Here is an 18,326-nt window from a genome sequence, read left to right as displayed (position 1 = left end):
GGGGGGCACGCCAGGTGGGCAGGATCCGGCGCACAAGGAAGGCTCCTGGGCCCAAGCTCCACTCTCCCGTGGGTTTTGTTTTGGAAGAGGGGGTCGCTGAGATCCTGGGGGACCCCTGCCCACCCACTCTGTGAGACCCTCTCTTCTCTTCTCCTCTGGCCACCTCCACAGAGACACAGGCGTGTGTGAACGCGGCTGTTCACCCACACGGGCTTCAGAGGAGGGCGTGACACGGGGGAGGTGACAAGGGGAAAAAAGGAAGAGGTTAGACCCAGCGCTGTCCTGGGGCAGGGGCGTCCAGTCTCCTAGCAACATGCCTCACCCCTTACAGGGGAGCGGGGGATGTGCCCAGCTCCTGGGCCGAAGGTGCCCAAGATTCCCAGGGTCTGCCTGGCAGGGGCAGTCATGGCAGCCCGGAGAGGACGTGGCCTTCTGCACCTCTCCGGGCGCCCAGAACGAGATTAAGCGTGTTTTGTCTGGTGTGGAGGGGGCCACAGGAGAGAAGGCCTCAGTTTCCACCTCCAAGCGAGGGTGATTGGCCTTGTGACCCCAGAAGTCCATGGGCTTGTACAGTGTGCATTCCATCAGTGACCTACAGCCCCCGGAGGTCCTTAGAAAGTGCTTTCTCCTCCCTGAGCAGAGAGAGAGCAGCTAGTCGTGTAGCCGTGGCAGAATCCTGGTCCACTTATCTTTGTTGGTGCCTTGGGGTCCTCATTTGGAAGTGGGACCCCGTCATTGTCTTTCCTGGGATAATGACATCCTGGGGCCGGCAGGGGGAAGGAGGGGAGCAACGGAGGTTTCTGGGGTCCCCGTCAGTACTCGTGGAACCTGTGGATCCTGCTCCTTTTCCTCCCTGGGGCCTGGGAGAGGAGCTTCCTTGACGACAGCTAAACAAAGGTGTGTGTTTTGTTTTGAGGGTTTCTTGCCTTGGGCTGCAGTGCTGGCACTGACCACCTGGGGGCAGCAGTGGCGCTGCCCGACAGAGCACATAGAGTCAGGGAAGAGCCCTAGGGTCAAGCTGTGCGCCCTGCTTCTCCCTGGGCAGCGGTACCCAGCATCTGTCAGAAAGATGAGCTGCTCAGAGGTGGGAGGGTGGTCCACATCCTCTTTTCTTGTCTCCCCGGCGACAGATGCCGCTTTGGACCTGCCCCTCCCACCCCCACCACTGCTATGTGGCAGCATCCCAGGCCCCTCCCCCACAAACACACACACTGCAGGCGCTGGTGAAGTCAGTCTTCTCCGTGCACCTGCACCCAGGTCAGCTCAGCCTGGGGCCTCTGCCTCCGGGTCTCACACCAATGACTCATTCGGGCCTCGGATGCCCTGGGTCTGTTGGCCAGGCCGGCCGGGGGCTCCTTGCCACATGGATCACTCTGTAGGACCAGACGTCAGCACAGGCTCCCCTTCGAGGAGGGCAAATGGGAGAAGCCAACGAGACAGGCAGGGGGTCTGAATACCAAACCTTGCTGATGACCTGACTTAGCTGCACTGTCCTGTTGGTTAGAGACCAGTCCCAAAATGCAGTCGCCCGGGTGAGCAGATCATCCAAGGACTGGGTGTGTGCCAGGAGGTGGGGACCAGGAGCCATGTAGAGGCGGCCAAGCTGGAGACTGGGTCTGATTCTGAACTCACTGGGGAGCCCCTGGGGGGGTTGCCAGTGACAGTGCCTGATTTGTGCTCACTTTTCAACCCTCTCGGGACTCAAACTAGGAAGGAGACCAGGGGAGGGAGGATTTGCCTAAAGCCGGGCACCAGAGCCCGTTTTGAGCTGTGTTGTATCCTGCCTGCTTCTTAGAATCCCCTGCTCTCGTTCATGCGTTACTCACTGGTTTTGTAGGCCTCACCCCACATTCACGTGAGAGGCCCTGTAGAAGCAGATGATAGAGTGACCTGTTTCGTGCGCATGGGGGGCACTGGGCAGGCCCTGAAAGGCACAGTGGCCAGTCCAGCTCCCAGAACTGGCCAGAGAAGAGGAGTGAGGTGGCCCAAGTGATGGCTCTGCCTCCCGAGCCCCAGGCGCCAGGCCTGCCGAGTGCAGTAGTCGCTGCCCCACTAGCCGGGTGTCATCTGCTCTCTGCTGTCCCCTCCTGTTTCCTGTCCCCCCATGCTGCTGTCCCCTGCTGGTTGACATCTGAATAATGATGAAGTAGGGGAAGAGGGAACTGGTTAACTCATGCCGTGGGTATGAGCTTCCTGGGCCCAGGCCACACCAGAGGAGGCAGGGCGCACGGAGGGTCTGGACGCTGTTGGAAAGGACAGCACTGTTCATCGGGCAGCGGTGCTGGGAGGAGATATCCTGGGGTCGGGTCCACTCAGGAGGGGCGGTGTGACGGTGACCACACAGTCAGTGGTGGGGGACCGGGCACTAGTGTCGCCGAGCTCTGTAACTAAGTGCTGTCTTCTTTCACCATTCCATGAGTCCAAATTCAAGGTATCGCAGGGCCATGCTCGAAAACACATAGCATCAAACTCTGCCCCTGGCTGGCTGTGTCCGCTTGTCCCCATCATTACAAGGATGCCAGTTATCGGCCTAGGGCACATGCTGATCGTCTTGTTCATAGGTTTGGGGATTGTTTGAGAGGACACAATTTAACCTGTGACAGGGTTGTTGAGAAAGATTTGCTTTCTGATACCCCGGAGCCTATGAGGTGGGGGAGCAGTGGGAAGACAGGAGGAGGCCGAAATTTAGCCTAAATTTGTGAGCTCCCTGGCTTGGCCATTCCAGCACCAGCAGGTGGCGCTGTGACCTGTGGTTTGGACCCTAGCCAGCCCTAAACTGCCAGGAACATGGCACCCTCTAGTTGCTAGGAGATGACACCTAACTGTACACAGGCCAGGAGCACAGTCATTTCATGGGTGACACACACCAAGGAAATCAAACCAGGTGGGGCCACAGGATGGTGGTGCTGGGCAGCCATTAGGGTTGCCAGCAGGGCCAGGTCCCTTTCATCCCCCACCTGCAAGCTGAGCTGGCCCTTCCTTCTCTGCCCTCCAGAGTCCTGCAGCTAGATGACACCTGGGTCTCCAGGCAGCTCCACTGTTAGTTGCGGGCGGTAGAAGGAGGGCCTTGGGGAGCAGGGAGCTGTCCCTGCAGGACTTGAGGGGTCCTTTCCCCAGAGGGACCCTGCGCAAAGGCGATGTGACCCTGCCGCACCTGGCAGGACTCAGCCTGGTCTTCAGAAGGCGTAGGTGGGGCAGTGGGGCTCTCGTGGACAGCAGCGTGAGGGGCTGTCACTCTCCTGCGGCCCCTCCACCATCCCAGCCTGAGCCCCCACCACTGGCGCTTGGCTGTGGTTCATCCATGGCCCAAGTGGTGGGGGCCCCTCGAGGCGTGGAGAAAGTGCAGGCCCAGGGCTGTGGAAGGGCAGTGGGTTCCTGGAGAGGTGCGCGAGGAAGCTGGGTCCTGCAGGGCCCTTCCCAGGCCGCTCCCACGCCTCTTCCTGGGCTACGGCAGCCCCGTGTCTGCCAGTGCTCTGCAAAGGAGACTCCCACGGGCAGGCAGTGGCAAGTCGGAGACGCGTCCCCATTTGCAGACAAGCCCAGGAGGGACCAGGCGCCAGGGCTGGGGCCACATTCCTGCCAATTACAGTGGGCTCCCAGGGTCAGGCTGGGCAGGCGGGCAGGGCGAGGTGGCAGGCCCCCCACGTTGTGGTTACCAGCCAGCGGGTGTGGAGGCGGATACAAAGCTGAGGAACCTCTCATCTGCTCCGCTAATGAAGGCCTTGGGCTCCGGCTAGCACTTTCTCAGGGTCCCTGAGTTTTGAGCATCAGAGTTTTCGCCTGCCTTGCAGGCGGGAGGTGACCCCAGGGCAGGTAAAGGCAACCTAAGCCAGGGTGAGGAGGTGGAAAGGAAAGAGATTGGGAAGCACTGTGGCATTCCCCTAAAATTGACAAGCCCCAGAAGAAGGGTGAGTTCCCATGGCAGCCTAAACCCGTTGCTTGGCAACTGTAGGCCCCCAAAATACTGGCAGGCAGGAAGGCTCAGGGCTAGGGGCTTTCCAGCAGACAGTCTGTGCAGGTTGTGAGTTTGGCCTTACTCCGGGTGGCTGCTGCACCCTGCCCCCACCCCAGGCAAGACCTGGTAGCCCCACCCCCTGGATCCTTCCTGAGGGAAACCCCAGTGCACTCCGCCCCCTCACCCCACCCTCGCAGCCACCTGGCTTCAGGCCAGGCCCCTAGCAACGGAGGCCACTTCCTGGATACTTCCTGGACACCTGAGTGACAGCTGACAGTGGCAGAATGTCAGATGATTTGGTCAGAGGCCTGGGGAACAGAACTCGGTGCCCATGGTGAAGGGAGTGCTTTGCCCCCCATATATGCGGCAGCCAGGGGCTCCCTGGACCTGGGACACGGTGGCGATGGCAGGCGTGGCTGGGATGTAGAGCCCCTGGAATTGGACACTCTGGTTCTGGGCCAGCTTGAGACTGCCCGGATGTATTTTCTTATCCAGGTCCAGCCCTCTGGCCTCAGTTTCCCCATCTGTGGCCCATCTGCCTGTGTGCCCATCTTTCCGTGCAGAAACATTGCCTGATGAACTGTGTCACCTTCTGGGACCTGGGGGCAGCAGATGAAGGCGCCAGGACCAGGCTGAGTTCTGTCTTCCATGCTGTTGTCTCCGTGTGTGTCAGCCAGCAAACCCGACCTCAGGCGAGACAGCCGCTGTGGTTGGCCCACTGGGGCTTGAACCCCCACCTTATTACTGGGGTCCTAAAAAGGCCACTAGGCTGGGAGTGCCACTCAGTGGCAGAGCCCTGCCTGGCACACAGGAGGCCCTGGTTCCACCCCAGAACTGGGGGTACAGGAAAGTCACACCGACCCCTTGAGCTCGCTGTGTACCTACCCAGGCCCTCCCTCCACCAGGAAGGCGCCTGCTGCTGGTGGGCTCCCTCTCCAATGATGGGATGATCTGAGAGCTTCCCAGGACACCCGGGAGGGGTCCAGCTGGGAGGGAGGAAGCTGGGCTGTGGAGGCCCCAGTGGCAGGGCAGGTGGGCCCAGGCAGATTGGATTTCAGAGCCACCGAGGCCTGGCCCAGGAGGGGCTGCCCAGTACCTCCTACGGTCCCCATAGTCTAACCTCCATCACTCTCACTGTGCCCTTGAGCCCCTCCAGAGCAGAGGGGCATCGTGGGGGACAGCGGCAGAGTCTGGTGGATCCTAATGCCAGGCAGAGGCTCAGGGTGAGGGCAGCACAGACTGCGGCGCAGGCCCAGGTGTGCCCTGGGGGTGGCCATGCGGATGCTGGACGCCTGTGGGATGAGACCCTGTAGCCCTGCTGCCGGGAGGGAGCAGAGATACCAGAGCACAGCCCCCGACCACGCATGCTGGGCACGGGCCCCAAGGTCACCTCAGCCCTAGTGTCATATTGGCCCCTCACCCTGCCAGGGGTTGTGTGATTAGGGCAGAGTACTCAGTCCTCCCATGTAGGTAAGAGGGTGCAGCCGCCAGGGACTGGAGGCTTTTTTTTTTTCTTCTTCTTCTTCTTTCTTTTCTAGTTTGTGGCACTGGAGCCAGAACCCAAGATCTCACGCAAGCTAGGCAAACGCGCTGTCACTGAGCTGTCCCTCCAGCCCTTTTTATTTTTTATTCCTAGACAGGGTCTCACCCAGTTGCTCGGGCTGGCCTCGAACTGGTCATCCTTCTGCCTCAGCCTCCTGAGTGCTGGGATGACAGGCGTGCACCAGCTGGAGAGCATTTCTTTCCCCTGCCCTCCCCCATCTTGGTTAGGGTCCGGAAGTGATTCCCTAGAAGGCACAGGGCCTTTTCTCTGGAAGCCACCTGAGATCCACTGGGTGTGAGTGTCCCTGGGTCCAGAAATGAGATGCCCTGTTCCACCCCACCCAACCTGTCCTTTTAGTTCTTTGAGTTAGGGTCTCACTGTGTAGCCCAGGCAGGCCTCAGTGATCCCCACAGCAATCCTCCTGTCCCAGCCTCCTGAGTGCTGCTGGGAGACAGGTGTGTGCCACCGTGCGGGGCTATATCCCTACCCATCTCCTGTCCAGGACTCTGGGAGGGCACCGCGGCTTTGTCCCGCAAACGTGGGGCTCCACGCAGGAGTCAGAGGATGGGGGGACTGTGCCCATGGCAGCAGGATTCTGGCTGTCCCCCACCCAGGCCCAAGATGACCTGTTACCTCCTACCTTAACACGGGCATGGCATCCCCTGGGGCTAGGTGGTGTAGAGGTCAACGGGAGGACAAAGCCCGGGGCTGGTAAGGGCCCTTGTCTGGACCTGGGCCCCAGGTGAGGTCCTTAAGTCCGAGCCTCCAGCTGCTACCCTGCAAACTCAGTGATGTGCAGGGCAGGGAGTGCACAAGGCACCCTGGGGCCCCGTCACCTGCGCCTGCGCCGAAGCCAGTGATTCCCGCAGGTCCGTCTGGAGTCCACGTGTCTTCCAAATGCACCCAGAGAAGTCAGCTGAGCAGGTCCTCTGGGACCCCTGTGTTCCTGAGGAGAGGTCCAGGCCTCAACCGACCCTTCGGGTGCTTGGGGTGAGGCCGGCCGCCTGGCCTGAGGCTGAGTTGCCAGACAGGTGGCCACAGGGGCCACACAGGCAGTGTCCAGTGGGGGAAGGCCAGATGGACAGCACGGCCTCCCCTGCCTCCCCACACCAGCTTGATATTTTTCAAGATTCCAATTTTTCAAGTTTCCTTCCCAGCTGCTGGAGCCAGAGCTCCCAACTCCTCCCTGAAAATCCTGCGGGGAACAGGCCCTGTGGGCACGGGAGCCAGCACGCCGGAGCTGAGCTGCTCAGCCTTGAAGTGTGTCCCTGGGGCCTCTGGTCAGAGGGGCAGGGTCCTGCCTGCCGTCCTGTGACAAGCACAGTGGTCTCAGGTGGATGTGCTGAGGGGACGTGTGCCCTCGTGGGTCATCATGCATGTGCCCAGGCAGCACAGCAGACACGTGTGAAGGGACGAATGTGGCCGCAGGTGGAGGCACCTGGCTAGTGCCTGCAGGAAGAAGAGCACCTGACTGCCAGGTGTGTTTGCAGATGGCCTCTGAGAGCCTCAGGCTGGAACCCGGGATTCCGGGTGCTCACAGCCCAGCCCTCAGGCCCCTGGCTTCAGGTTTCTCTCATATCTAGTTTTTATATTTTTGTTTTCTTTTGCAGTTCTGGGGATTGAACCCAGGGCCTTGATACTGAGCTACATCCCAGCCATTCTTTTTACTCTTTATTTTGAGACAGGGTCTCACTGAGTTACCACATTGCCTAGGCTGGGCTCAAGCTTGAGATCTTCCTGCCTCAGCCTCCCAGAGTGCTGGCATTACAGACATGTGACACCACGCCCAGCTTTTCGTCTTCTCTGGAAGACCATAGAGCTCCTGGAAGGCACTGGAGAAGGGAGAGCCCTGCATCAGGCTTCCCAGATGTGACCAGATGGAAGCAAAGGGACAGGGGCTTCCTCTTGTGAAGAAACCAAGGAAAGAACAAAGTCCAGGGAGTGGCAGAGGGAGCGCAGGCAGCAGGAAAGTGGGACTTGGCCCTGTCATTCAGCCAGGGCCTCTCCTCCTCCCAGCTAGGGGACTTCTTTGCTGGAGGACTGTGGGAAAAGAGGGCAGTGGGCATGAGCCCTGCCACTTCCTGGCAGCCACATGGCACCCGCTGAGCCTGCTCCCGGATGAGGGCGCCCAGGAGGTCCCCCCTGCAGCCCTGGGCACACGGTGTCCTTGGCTCAGCAGCCCGCCCCACATCACAAGGGCCCGTTTGTCCAGACCCATGCCCTGGAGCAGAGGGTGATCAGGGCCTGCTGGGGTCCCCGGCCCTGAAGGCCCCAGCCTTGCCTGTGGGAGAGGCTGCCCATCCCTGCCAGTCCTCCTCGACTTCTCCGCAGCACCCTCAGCTCCAGCCTGGAAAGGGAGCCGGGACCCAGAGGCGACCCAGTCACCACCTCCCCGGCGGACATCCAGGGCAGGCTGCACCCTGCTTCTAAGAAAGGGGCCCTTCCCAGAAAGCAAGTGCCCAGACTTCCCCTGCCCGGCTCTGGAAAGCCCTCCAGTGGGAGCCAGGAGGGCAGACACCGTGCCACCCTGGCCGTGCCATTTTCCGCTCTCCAGCCCCCCAGCTCGCCCACGAGAGCTCCCTGAGGAACCCGAGCTTTCCTCTGGCCGAACCATCCAGGGCCCTTCCGGGCCTGAGGAGGAGGGAAGGGAGGTAGGCGGGAAGACCTTCGCCCCACCCGAGCCTATGTGGGTTGCGTGTGTGGCAGTGCACACTTACACGTTACCTGTTAGTAGCGATAGGAAGATCCCGGCACAGATGGGGATGCGGACAAATGAGCCTGGAGTGAGGCTGCTTCCCCCAGGGAGCTTGAGCCCAAGCAGGGGTGGAGCAGGAAACGATCCGCCAGGGTAGATTTCCCATCACACTTCCTCCCCAGAGTCCTTTCCTGTGTCTGTCAGGTCCCTGGCCTGGTTGGAACCACAGCCTCAGCCCTGCGCCCTGGCCAGGTGCCCCTGCCCTCATTTGCTTTTCTCTTCTTTAGCATTTTCTCCTTCGAGCATGTATTTTACTTCTCCCTTTTTATTTACTTTTGGTTCTTTGAGACAGGGTCTCACTATGTAGTACAAGCTGGCCTTGAACTCACTAGGTAGCCCAGGTTGGCCTCAGACTCAGCAGAGATCCTCCTGCCTCAGCCTCCCAAGTGCTGTGATTATAGGTGTGTGCCACCACACCCAATTTCGGAGATGGTTTTTATCTGTTCCCTGATGTGTCACCTGCCTTCAAGAGTGCCTGCCGCCTAGTAGGTGCTCAGAAAATTCGCGCTCGCTGTGTGAATGATTCATGGGGTGGGGGGGGCTGTAGTCTGTAGATGGTGCTGCCTGAGAATTCTGTTGCCAGTGCTCATCTGCGAAAGTAGAGAAGCTGAGGTTTAGACACATCTGTGGCACTGTGACATCACTATGATATTTCAGTCCCAATTTGTAGAAGGATCACCTGGCTCTGAACTGCCTAAGAGCTGCTGTTTCCACCCCTGAGTCCCAGGCTCCCCGGGGCCAGTTTTCATAGGTGAGGCACAGGTCAGGCCCTGCCCCGAGGGTCCCCATCCAGTGCTTCACCCCTCCCCACACCCTGTAGGGCAGGCTGGGTCTGGACCAGGCTTCCTTCAAATGCCCGGTGTGTTGGTTGCTGGGGGGGTTGGGGGGCACCCGGGATGGAGAGGAGGAGCTGCCCTGGCCACCAGGAGAGGGGAGCCGCAGTGCCCTAGGGTCCCACTGGGCTAGCAGCCAGCAGCGGTAGCAGCTGGGGCAGGGCCCAGATTCCAGGTCCTCGGCCTCTTGGCAACTGCGTGACTCAGTGGGCTGCTAGCAGGGGCCGGCGGGCAGGCGGGCAAAGCAGGGGAGCCCTGAGGCCAGTGAATCAGCCGCCCGCGGAGGGGCTGTGCTGCCTGGGGCAGGGCCAGGCCTCCCGCCACCTTTCCTAGTAGCAGTGGCCGACTTCCCCACGCCTCCGCAAGGGCATCCTGTGGTTTTGCTGTGTCGGGGTCCTTGCTCTCCCCAGCCTAGCGGGCAAAGCAGGGGAGCCCTGAGGCCGGTGAATCAGCCGCCCGCGGAGGGGCTGTGCTGCCTGGGGCAGGGCCAGGCCTCCCGCCACCTTTCCTAGCAGCAGTGGCCGACTTCCCCACACCTCCGCAAGGGCATCCTGTGGTTTTGCTGTGTCGGGGTCCTTGCTCTCCCCAGCCTGCAGCAGGGAAAGGACCACCCCAGTGTGGTGTGCGGCTGCCCACAAGGCCCTCTGAGGTATCCCGACCCCGTCATCCTCCTGTAACCGGGAGCCCCAAGGTACTTATCCTTCTGCTTGGGGACAGAATCACCCGGCTCAGGGCACAAGCAAGGGTATGCAGACTGTAGAGGGTTTGCAGAAGAGCATCGGTGGGGTCGACCTCAGCATCCGGAGCCTGGGTCTCACACAGACCGCGCACCCCGCTGACAGGGACCTGGCACAGCCGTGTCCGCCTGCACCGCCTCACACACTCTGTGACCTCTGACTCAGTGCATCACAGGCCTGGCTGCGTGCCTGGCCTTGGCCCTGGCTCTCTCTGTGGCCTCAGGCAAGTTGTTCGCCCTCTGAGCCTCTCTGGTCTCAGCTTTACAACGGAGATAGTGATGTGGCTCCCTCTGTGGCAGGCAGTGCCTTGTCCTCACTGAAGGATGTAAGGGAGACCTGGCTGGGCTCTAGGGGACAAAGGGACATCAGGAGCTGCTCTGTCTCCGAGGCTTGTAACCGTGGGCAGGCATTTACTTTCAGGCTGCAGGCTCCAGATGCTTGCGTTGTCCTGATGCCTCCACGAGTCCGGGCATACCCCAGACCAGACCTGAGCCCTTTCCCAGCCTCCTGCATGGCCCCAGCACCCCCTGCCTAGCAGAGCCCACCTGACCACAAAGGTAAGAGGTGACTCCATGGTATGCCGCTGTTCCCAGAAACGAGGGGAGCGGAGCCTGGCTGTCCCCCACTCGCAGGACCAGAGTCAGGTCAGCAGGCAGAAGGAAAGAGGAGCAAAACCCAGGCCGAGGCCTCTCCCATCGACTTCCTGGACAGGATGCTGCACTGAGTAAACAGCTTCTAGAGGAGTCAGGGTTCCAGCTCTGAGTCACGGCTCCTAGCGACAGCCCTGGGTGTTTACAAACAATGGGCTGGCACCCAGCAGGCCTGCCCCCACCTGGGAAGGCTGTGTAGATGCCCCCAGATGCCACGGCTTTCCCCCAGAAAAGGCTCCTGTTTGGGCACAGGTGTGCCTGACGTCAGCAGGTGCATTTCCCAGGCCACCTGGCACCCTGGGTGGGACCGGTGACTCAGGTGTCCTGCCAGGTGGGGGTTCTGAGCCTCACATGCTGCCGTGTTTCCTCGAGTCCCCAGCAGACCTGGCTGGGGCTGCATGCTGTCCTGTACACAGGCCCGGCCCAGCCCTGCTCTCTGCCGCCCCTCCTCGTCCCAGGCAGTGACAGTGATGTCGCACATCATGTGGCTGCACCAGGCCTGCGGGAACAAAGGCCTGCTCTCCGGGCTGACAGGAGGATGGCAGAGGCGTCCACTGGCTCCTCCCCTCCCATGGCCCCACCTCCCCGGCTCCCGCTTTTCTGAGCAGCAGCTGCGCCTGCTGCGCTGCTTCTGAGACTTGGCTGTGATTCGGGCTGGCCTTCCTTCCACATCTCCCGGGCACTCAGCGCCTGCTGCCCCCAGGTGCCCTGCCCTGCCCTTCCCGGCCCTGTCGGGAAGGAGTAGCCCCAGGATTGGGCCCTGAGGCCAGGCTGGGGGCAGGTCGGGAACATACTGTGGTAACTGGCTTGGAGGCTGGGCGGGGACAAGGGTTAGAGAACCGGAAGCCTGCGTGGAGAGGAGGTGGCGCACAGGGTGGGAACGCACTCGGAATGCTGTCAGAGGCCAGAAGGCCCCTCTCCCTTTGGGTTGCTTTACACCCAAAAAGGCTGGCACCATAGGAAACTCATCCACTTGCCCGCCAACCCCTTCCACAGCGCTGGGCCCAGGTCCAGGGTCCCCTCTTCCCACTGGGAGAGCTCACTGATAACCCGCAGGGGCAACCGAACTGCAGCAGGCCATGCCTGCTGCCACCCAGCCAGGAAGTGGGCAAGGCAGGGCGAGGTGGGGGCAGCCCAGGCACGGGTAGGACAGGCCCATTAGGAGCTCCTCCGGGGGAGGAGTGGATGAGCCTGGGTGGGCCCGCCAGGCTTCAGATCCCCGGGGCCCAGGCTTGACCTGCAGTGCCCTCCTGGTGTTCGCTTTTAGGGTAACACATATTTCCCAGGTACCCACTGGCATCCAGTTATGAGCACGCACTTGGCCCTGGCAGACCTCACGCGGTCATCAGGAGCGGGCTGTCCAGTATAGAGCCAGGCTGTGCTATTCCAGTGTCTGCCCATGTTGACCACATGTCCGCTGCAGTGCTGGGGCCGAAGTCCTCGAAGCAGGCCCCTGCCACATTCTCATCGAATCCTCAAGCATCCTTGTGCCCATTTTACAAATGAGGAAGCTGAGGTCCCGAAATGCTAAGTCACTGGCCCAAGGTCCCCAAGTCTGGAGGTAGGGATTTGAACCCTGGGCTCATTGAGTCCCAGCCTGGTCAGCCCTGCTGCTTGTAGAAGTCAGTGGCAAAGTAAACGAGCAAGACACCTGTTATGGCTGAGTCTAGCTGTCCCCCTCAAGCCTCCTGCGGCCATGTGGCTTTCTCAGAGTGGCTGGATCTAGAGTGTGTGATTGATTCTTGGTGCAGTGGTAGCCCAAGGGCACGGCGATTAAGGGCATGAGTGCTGCTGCCTTAAGTAGCCTGCATAAGATAAAAGGGGCAGAAAGAGGTCATTAAGGCTCTCCTGCTTTTGCTACCCTGTGGGCACCATGAACTGTTTCTCCTCTGCAGTGCCCTCTGCCATGTGCCACCCTGCCTGGGAGCCAGCCGGTCATCGACTGAAACCTCTACAAACAGCTAAATAAACCCCTTCCCCTTTAGCTTTGGGTGTTGGGTATTTTGTCTCAGGAACAAGAGGAAAGTCACTAAGAATGCCAGAGATGATACCTGACCTCCCAGGAGCCTCCAAGACTGGCAGGAAGCAGGATGTGTGCCAGTGAACAGTGGGCGGGATGGCTGGCAGCAGGGGCAGCCAGGGTGGGTGTCAAGGTGTCCAGGCTTCTCTGGGAGCCAAGAACACAGGGAAGAGGGGATCACCTCCCCTCCGTGCCTCCCTACTTCCCCAGAAAACCCCCACTCCAGGGTATCACTGAAATCTTTGCTTCCATGGAAGAAATTCTCCTGCAGGAATCCACTGGGTGAGAGTTCAAGGTCAAAGCCAAGCGTGGGCACACTCCTGGAATTCCAGCACTGGGAGGCTGAGGCAGGGAGATCACCACAAGTTTGAGGCTAGCATGGGCTAGTAAGTTCAAGGCCAGCCTGAGACCCTGTCTCAAAAAACAAGAGTTCAAGAGCTCCAGGATGCTGGCAGGAAGGAGAAAGGAAGGGGCAGGAGTTTGGTTTTGAGTTTGAAAGCTCTTGAGTAAACCCCCTCAGCCCAGATCAGGAAACTGGGGCCCCCGCAGGAAGAAGAGAAGCCTGCAGGTCCCTGAAGGAGGCGGCACCAGGCAGGGGGAGGAACCCCTGATCTTACTCGCAGGCTCTGAGCAGCCTGCTCAGCCAGGCCCTGTGCACCCAACAAAGCCACTGGAAGAGGATGTGAAACGCTCAGAGTGGCAGGCCAAGCAAGGTGCTGGCGTGACAGCGTCTGGATGCCATGCGAGGCCTCGGCCACCGCACCGGGGCCCTGGGGTGGCCCTAATGTGCCTTTGGGGAGGCTCTGAAGACCCTGACCACCGGCCCCTCCTCTCCGCCTCCGTGGTCCCCGGCAGCCAGCCCAGAGCCCTCCTCTGGCAGCTAGGGTCTGCACGTCCACCCGGACAGGGACCCAGGAGGGTAAGCAGCAGCCCTACGTCTCAGGCCAGCCTTCTCCTGGGCTCTCTGGGATGGTGTGTGAGCTTTGCAGACACAAGGTGTGGGTTCTCCCGGCAAGAACCCAGGCAAGTCCTGGGTCTTCCTGTCGTCGGGCACGTTGAACTCTTAGATGGCTTCCAGCATGGGGCTTGCAGGGCAGTGAGAAAATCAGGGAGAAGGTGTTAATTCTTAAAGCTTGTAGGGCTAGGGATTTGGCTCAGTGGTTCCCCCACCCGCCTCGAAAGGGCCTGAGTTCCATCCCCAGTGCTGCCCTCCCAAACAATGTCCGCCTATTCTTAAAGCCGGTGGATTTCTTTCACGAACACCCTTGTACCCAGCAGTATGCCTTCTGGTTCTCTAGCAGTGTCTTTTCCGAAATGCTGGCTGTGCTGACCTCATTATATTCTCACTACACTGCTGGTGACAAACAGCTGACAACCTGGAGTGCCCCTCCTCCCACTTCAGTGAAATCCCATACTTGGGTGCTGGGCACAGAGGCCCTGGGAGGCCTAGGGTCAGGGCTGCTTCCCAAGTGAGTAATCAGGCCCCTGCCAGTCACACCCACTGAGCCCCGCCTGAGTCGGTCACCTGTATCTGAGCACCTTCCTGGCTCCGTGTGGTGGTTTGAGGCCCCCCAGGAAGGCAATGGCAGTGGGCCTTGGGGTGGTAGAGGAGAGGGCTGGGCCCACCCGAAGGAGCGAGTTTGGGCCAGCTCACTGAGCCCTGACCGCCCATCCTCGGCTGCCCTACAGCCTGGTACGAGTGGGAATTCCTGGCCCTGCCCGTCACAGGAGCAGGTATGACAGCCATGTGGGTGACACCGGGCCTCAGTACTCGGATGATCGACTTCACCGGGGTTAGATGGGCACCCGGCACACTGGCCTGCCCCGGAGCCCACTCCCCCACCAGGCTCCTGTCAGAACATGGCCCGGGAAGCTGGCCAGGGCCTTGCCAGGCCCATCATGCCCAGGGGGAGGAAGAGCTCGGTATTCCTCGCCTTCGTCTCGGTGCTGACTGCCAGGCGGTGGGCCAGTACCCGCCACACCGCTATCCAGACCCGGACACCCTGGCCGGCACCCCTGCCGCCAGCAGCCATGGAGGTGAGTCCTGCCAGAGAGCAGGCGCCCGGCTGGCCTTCCTCCTCCTTCCTCCTCTTGCCAGGCGGTGGGCCAGTACCCGCCACACCGCTATCCAGACCCGGACACCCTGGCCGGCACCCCTGCCGCCAGCAGCCATGGAGGTGAGTCCTGCCAGAGAGCAGGCGCCCGGCTGGCCTTCCTCCTCCTTCCTCCTCAGAACTGGTTGGAGGAGTTTGGTTGGAAGCCACCGCCAGAGTCTCCTCTCCCATCCTGGGGGGGCGGGGGTTGGGGCCCTCCCTCTGCTGTGGCGGCTCCCATGGCTGGGGCCATCACTGCGGCTCGGATCCTTGGGTGCTTCTTGGATTACCGTGGGGTTTTGTCTCACTTTATGGACTGCTCTCCTAAGCATCGGGAGTCAGGTGGCATTGTTATTAGCAGCAGCAGCCATTTTTCTGACAGAGAATCGGGCTCAGGGAAACAAAACCGAAGCTAGGAAGACAGAGCAGAAACTCGAATTTGAATCTGGGCTCCAAATCTGTAGTTTCCCAAAGCTACAGGACAGAGAGGCCCCTTGAGGTTGGCCATGCCAGGACTGGCCAGGCTGCCATGGTTTCAGGGTGCAGGGGAGCATGGAAAGGGTGCCAGCCCGGTGGGGGTAGCCGGGACCCCTCCTGGGTGTGACAGGTGCTTTTCAGGCAGAGCATAGCAGCACCTCGTGCCCAGTACAACTGGGGGATAGAAGTCACTGACCCCTGCCTTGGCTGTGTGTGCCCAGGCTTCCTGTGCCTCTACAGGGCCACCGTGGCCGGCTGAGGAGGGCCAGGCTCCTCCACGGTCTTCCCTTCTCAGCCTTCCTGTCTCCCAGACTCAGTGTCGGGGGCCCAGTCTCAAGTCTCGGTCTCCATCTCCCTCTCTGTGTCCCCAGCCTCTCCAGTGGACCACGCATATTGAATTGGCCCTTAGGGGTATCAGTCACCCCTTGGGGTTTGGGGGCTGCCAGCACCCCAGGAGTGGGAACAGCGGTGGCATTTCTCATGATGGCACTGGGCTGCCTCTTTAGGTTAGAAAGCTGGGGTCGTGAGTGTCCTCTTGTAGGGTGACGGCAAGGCCCCCAGCCAGCTCCTGGCTGATCCCGAGCCTCTTCATCCCCGGCCTCGGCTGTTTCTGCGGCTCCAGGCCCTGATGCATCGTGTTAGGATTGTACTTGGACAGTGACACCCTGTGAGGTCAGGGTTGGAGTGACGATGTCACACATTCCTTCACCGTGTGGCCTCCCGGGGAGGGTGCTTCAGTTCCCATCTCCTGGCCAGCTCTGAGTTCAGCCTCCAGCCTTGCGGGATACCCATGTGGTCCTCGGTGCCACATGGACCCATGGGGTCCTGGCGGCTCCCAGGAAGCCGGGCAGAGGAGGCTGGGCCACGCTGGGTCCTCCCTCCTCCATGTTCGACGCTCCCACACTCGACACATGCGTCAGCTGCCAAGAGGTGTGCTCACCCGCCCACGCAGGGCCACTCCAGGACCCAGGCAGGCCAGGAATGGTGATGTCCATGCCGGGAAATGACAAAGGAGCTTGGCCGGCCACGCCCTTGCCGAGTCTTCCCCAGGACACAATGTAGAACACTGGACAGACGGGATGACCTCCCCCTGCCGGCCAGGGTGAAAGGCCTTTCTACCGGGGCGGGCCTGTGTCTGAGACCCTGGCCAGCATCCTCGCTGGACGAGGAGGGGACCCAGGTCAGTGATCGCCCCAACATTACCTCGTACCCGGTCTGCTCGGCTGTAAGGCAGTCGCTAGAACTGTGCTCCAGGCCTGAATCCCCTTCCCCGACGCCCAGCACAGTGGCTGGGACTGATCTGTGTCCTGACTGGGACGATCTGTGAACCACTTAGAGCCCTTCACCAAAGGATGACGGTGGAAACCTGTGAGGGTGTGGTGTGAGGGCTGCAGCGAAGGGCAAGGGGCTCTGGGAGCCCAAGACCTCCCGGCTGCCACGTGTCTGGGGACCATTGGGGTTGTGGAGCAGGGAGGAGAGACCACAGCAATGTCCTCTAACCAGAGATGCCCCTCGGGGGCCAGTGAGCGGTGCCGGCGCCCAGGCACCAATGGCAGCAGTGCGGCCAGCTCCACCCATCCCTCTAGTCACTCACAGGGAGGCAGACCTGGTGCGGCCAGGTCGCCAAAGTTACAAGAGGAGCGGAAATATGGATTTTTACATGAAATCACCTGACCTTCCACTGTTGGCTAAAAAATTTAAAAACATTTTGCAGGCCAAAGAAAACATGGGCTCGGTCTGGCCTGGTTCTCAGCTGTCTCCAACTGTCAGGTCACAGCCTTTTAGTCTCTCCTTGAGGAACATATGGAAGAAGTAGCTCATCTTGGGGACTCACATGCCCCCCCCCCGCCAAGGGCACATGTCCTGTGGGGGCTGGGAGCAGACTGAGCAAGGACAGGACAGGTGCCAGTTCATGCTGACCCTTTCTCTCTGCTGTCCCTGAAACCCCTGTAGCTCCCCAAAGATCCCAAACACAAGGGTTGGCATTGGCCTTAAGTTTCAGACTTACCTGTGCTCCGGGGCCGTCCCAGCCCGGTCAGGACGTCAGGACTCAGTTTCCCAGCTGCCCACTGGGAAAGGTCTCCGCACATGTCATAAGGGACTGCTGGGCTCACAGCCAGGTGTGTGGCAAATTATAAAGCTGACCTCGTGTCACTGCCTCTCCAGGGTCCGACGCTTGTACCCTGCCTCAGGGACATCAGAGGCTCTCAGACCAAGCCCTTTCCTTCTTTTAACTTTATCGCAGGAACGCCACACAGACACAGAAGTAGAGAAAATGACATAAAGACCCCCTCCAGGTGCTGAGATTGTAGCATGAACCAGTTTATTTTTTATTTTAACACAGGGTCTTGCTTAAGTTGGGCTCAAACTTGTGATTCTCCTGCTTCAACCTCTCAAAATGCTGAGATTACAGGGGGGTGCCACCATGCCTGGCTTCTTTGTTAGTTAGTCTTTTTAACAGCTGCCTTCTTCAAATCAAGATCTAAAATGTGGCATTTCATTGGTGTTCACCAGTTCTCTCTCATTTCTTCCCGCTGAGGTGTATTTGTTGAAGAAACCAGGTGGTTTGTTCTGCCAGGGTCCCCCCAGCCTGGACTTTGTTGGGTGCATGCTGGTGTGCGTCCCTGTCCCCTGTAAGTCCCCCAAATGGTAGCTTTTGGGTTCTGGTGAGCGTACATCGTGGGTAGCATGTGCTGTCTTTGGCCCTGCTCCTGGGATGGCCCTGCGGGGCTGGGCACCCACTGAGCCCCACCTGGGCCACTGCTGTATCTGTACACCTGCGCTGTCTCTGCAGTTAACCACTCTCTGAAGGAGAGAACTGAGCCCTAGAGGTGGCCTTCCTGGAGAGGCATCACAGAATAAGAAAGAGGTGGGCTGGGCTTCCCCGGAAACTGGTGGTGTGTCTGTGTGTATGCCAGTGGCTGTGTATGCAGGCCTGTCCGTCCGGTGGGGGGATCTGTCAGTGTGTATGTGTATACCAGGAGAGCCATATGCCCACCTACCAGGAGGGGAGCCACAAAGAGGGGTAAGCAAGGCAAGAGGGGAAATTTGTAAAAACAGACAACACCCGGATGAGATAATGCACTCCTGCAATCCCAGCACTCAGGGAGGCCGAGGCAGGAGGATCACAAGTTCGAGTTCCACCTGGGCAACTAGTGAGACATGTTCAAATTTAAAAAATAAATGGTCTGAAGATCTAGTTCAGTGAGAAAGCCCTGTGTTGAACCTCCACTACCGCCCTGAATCTCCACTACCGCCCCCCC

General features: G+C 60.1%; 1 protein-coding gene across 1 annotated transcript in view; it reads left to right on the top strand.

Annotated features, from left to right (window-relative positions):
- Positions 1-14,353: 14,353 nt before the first annotated feature.
- The window catches only part of Ralgds (ral guanine nucleotide dissociation stimulator), a 21,457-nt gene continuing 17,484 nt past the window's right edge, over positions 14,354-18,326 (top strand). Inside the window, exons 1-2 of the mRNA XM_010627466.2 lie at positions 14,354-14,530; positions 14,592-14,670. Of these exons, the coding sequence (XP_010625768.1) occupies positions 14,354-14,530; positions 14,592-14,670 (256 nt within the window). The remainder of the gene's footprint in view (positions 14,531-14,591; positions 14,671-18,326) is intronic.

Source organism: Fukomys damarensis, unplaced genomic scaffold, assembly GCF_012274545.1.
Source record: "Fukomys damarensis isolate Sample0158 unplaced genomic scaffold, DMR_v1.0_HiC HiC_scaffold_36, whole genome shotgun sequence".
Taxonomy (NCBI): Eukaryota; Metazoa; Chordata; class Mammalia; order Rodentia; family Bathyergidae; genus Fukomys; species Fukomys damarensis.
The sequence above is the reverse complement of the archived record's forward strand: the minus strand, read 5'-3'. Positions and strand labels throughout refer to the sequence as shown.